Below are 2,407 nucleotides of genomic sequence, written 5' to 3'. Positions count from 1 at the left end.
TAGTCCTAGAAATACCTAGTCAGGTGCCTCTGCCTTTTTTTGTTTGGAGCACGTGTACTTGAGATTCAGCATCAGATTGGGTGTTCTAAGTGAAAGGTCCTTGACATTTAACTGCATATGCTGCCAGTCTAGTTTTCCTTCCTGCTAGAACAGACTTTCCCAATGCAGTGGTTGATATTTTAAACACTTGACATGCCTTGCCTGTTGCTTTTTTTTACATATACTTCACAGACTTCTTTGTGTGCTAGGTTATCTCTCCATTTGATATTAACATGCACTTGTTTTGCCTTTCCAATGTTTGTCTGGTCAGCAACACATAACTAGTCACACAGAACTTCATTCACCCTGATCTTGTCTCTCTTCTGACACTGCTGTGGAGAAGAGTATTAAAGATTCCACTGAACATCCAGCAGTGCCCCTGCCATGGACAGTTAAATCTGTACATCTTTGTTTTGCTCTTAATTGCAGCAAGGAAGCTCTTTGGTAGGAGAGCATCTAATCACTTTGGGATACACAACTAGAAGTGTATACACAACTTGGCAAGTACAGTTGCCAAGGTTAAAAGGAAAATACTGGACAACAATGACTTGTGGATGTAAGAGCTGGTGATGAGTTTCTCCATTTCCAGTGCTTCAGAATATGTATTCCATGGTCTGTGTTTGTCTAGTTTGGCTACTGGGCAGTACATGGTTGAAAGACAATAATGATCCAGAGCACAAAGATTGCAGTAAGTCAACGTGACTGGGGAAATTACTGCAAAGCCTGGAGTGACTGTCTAATAGCCCAGAAGCTAGAGTCCAGTTCTGGTTTTCTATACCAGGCACTACCATTCTTCATGTGGTAGTCAAGTCCCAGAGGTGTACCAGAATACATGTGTTTCTGAACTTCCCTCCCAAAATGCATGGGTTTTTCAAATAAGTTTGCTATGGGTAGTCTGTAATAGCTGCTGCCATTGTGCCCAAAACAGCCCTCTCCCACAGACACACCACAAAGATGTGAATTTCTAGTAGAAGCAGCTTGTCTGCCTCACTGAAAGCTGTGATACTCTTCCGTTTAGAAGAATCTAGCTTCACGTTTGGAAATCCTGTTGATTTTGAATGGCTTTAGCCAGCTGATGACTTTGGAAAGTTTGTCTTCTTTGTTAGGAAACTGCAGCTATTCTTTCTGAATATGTTCTTGCTATTTGAGATTCTCAAGGTATTTCCCCCCTTCTATAATGATCTGTAAAGACCTGGCTAGCCTTTCTTGAACTTGCTTTCTGTTGGCCTGGAAAAGTTGGTCAAAAGTTACAAGAACTGATGTACAATCTATTTTTAAATCTTTATTTCTTTTTTCAGTGCCTTACGGCGTGGGAGTCAATTATACCACTATTGCAAGACAAGCCAGAGACCAAATAAGAAGTACTGTCATGGGCAGTCTAGCACCTGTGTGCTCAGTACCACTAGACATACTGGAACTGTATGAAGGACTCTTTTTGTCAAGCTAACTGAAATGCCAGCTGCACTTAGGCTGGAACAGACTCTGAAAACCATTTTATTTTTTTTCCTCACTTTCTGTGTTTAAACTGGGGTATGTTTCATCTTTTTCAGTTATCTTGAATGGTTCCTTCTTTATCCTATGGAGTAACTGGGGGTTCATAGTGAAAATGCATGGGGATCTTGATAAAACTTACCTCTCTAGTCTGGAAGGAGCTGATGACTGGAACACTAAAAAGATGAAAACAAAACTCTACTGCAAGGTGCCAAATGACATCTTTATTACCATTCTGTTTGCTAAAAAAAAAAAAAAAAAAAAAAAAGAAAAGATAACCAGTCAATCCTATTATACAGTGCTCCCTAACCAGTTCTTATCTTTTTTTTTTTTTGGATGGACAGGGAAAGTCTTGAAATTAATATTTTCTGTTTTGCTACCACCCATATGTTTCCTCTGGATAAAATGGTTTATGGAGACTTCTTTGTGTGGGAGTTGGGCTGGTCCTAGACAGAACATACCAACACCACCTGCAGATAGCCTGTGATGCAATCATGAACTGTGGTTTTTTGTGAGTGTGGCATGCTGTTGGTTCATACTGAGTGTCTTGTTTACCTTGGTGATTATGAAGTAATGTCAGTTGGCTGAAGTGTACTTGTGACTTGGGGATCAAAATCAGCTTAGCTGTGGGAATGAGTTGCACAGCAGCCTTTCAAGGCTTGTGGAAACAGTAGAAGCAAGTATGAGTCTTGAGTTCAGTTTTTCTAAAGCTAGCTCTGGGAGTTGCATGGTAGAATTTTCTTGGTCCACGCTTTAAATGTTGGGTTTTTTTCTGAACTAGAGCCACTTTGGGCTTGGTCACTTAAGGTGCCTGCTGTAGTAAAGGTAGAACTCTGCTTTCTCTCCCTGTGTTGTTTTTGCAACAGCTGAAAGCCAA

At 40.5% G+C, this 2,407-nt stretch overlaps 1 protein-coding gene across 1 annotated transcript in view; it reads left to right on the top strand.

Moving 5' to 3' along the window:
• SNX30 (sorting nexin family member 30) overlaps positions 1–1,761 on the top strand; it is a 25,314-nt gene extending 23,553 nt beyond the window's left edge. Inside the window, exon 9 of the mRNA XM_009998161.1 lies at positions 1,338–1,761. Coding sequence (XP_009996463.1) covers positions 1,338–1,397 — 60 coding nt within the window. The 3' untranslated portion in view covers positions 1,398–1,761. The remainder of the gene's footprint in view (positions 1–1,337) is intronic.
• The last annotated feature ends 646 nt before the right edge of the window (positions 1,762–2,407 follow it).

Source organism: Chaetura pelagica, unplaced genomic scaffold (assembly GCF_000747805.2).
Source record: "Chaetura pelagica isolate M959 unplaced genomic scaffold, ChaPel_1.0 scaffold145, whole genome shotgun sequence".
Classification (NCBI taxonomy): domain Eukaryota; kingdom Metazoa; phylum Chordata; class Aves; order Apodiformes; family Apodidae; genus Chaetura; species Chaetura pelagica.
Note: the sequence above shows the minus strand (reverse complement) of the source record. Positions and strands in the feature narration are given on the sequence as shown.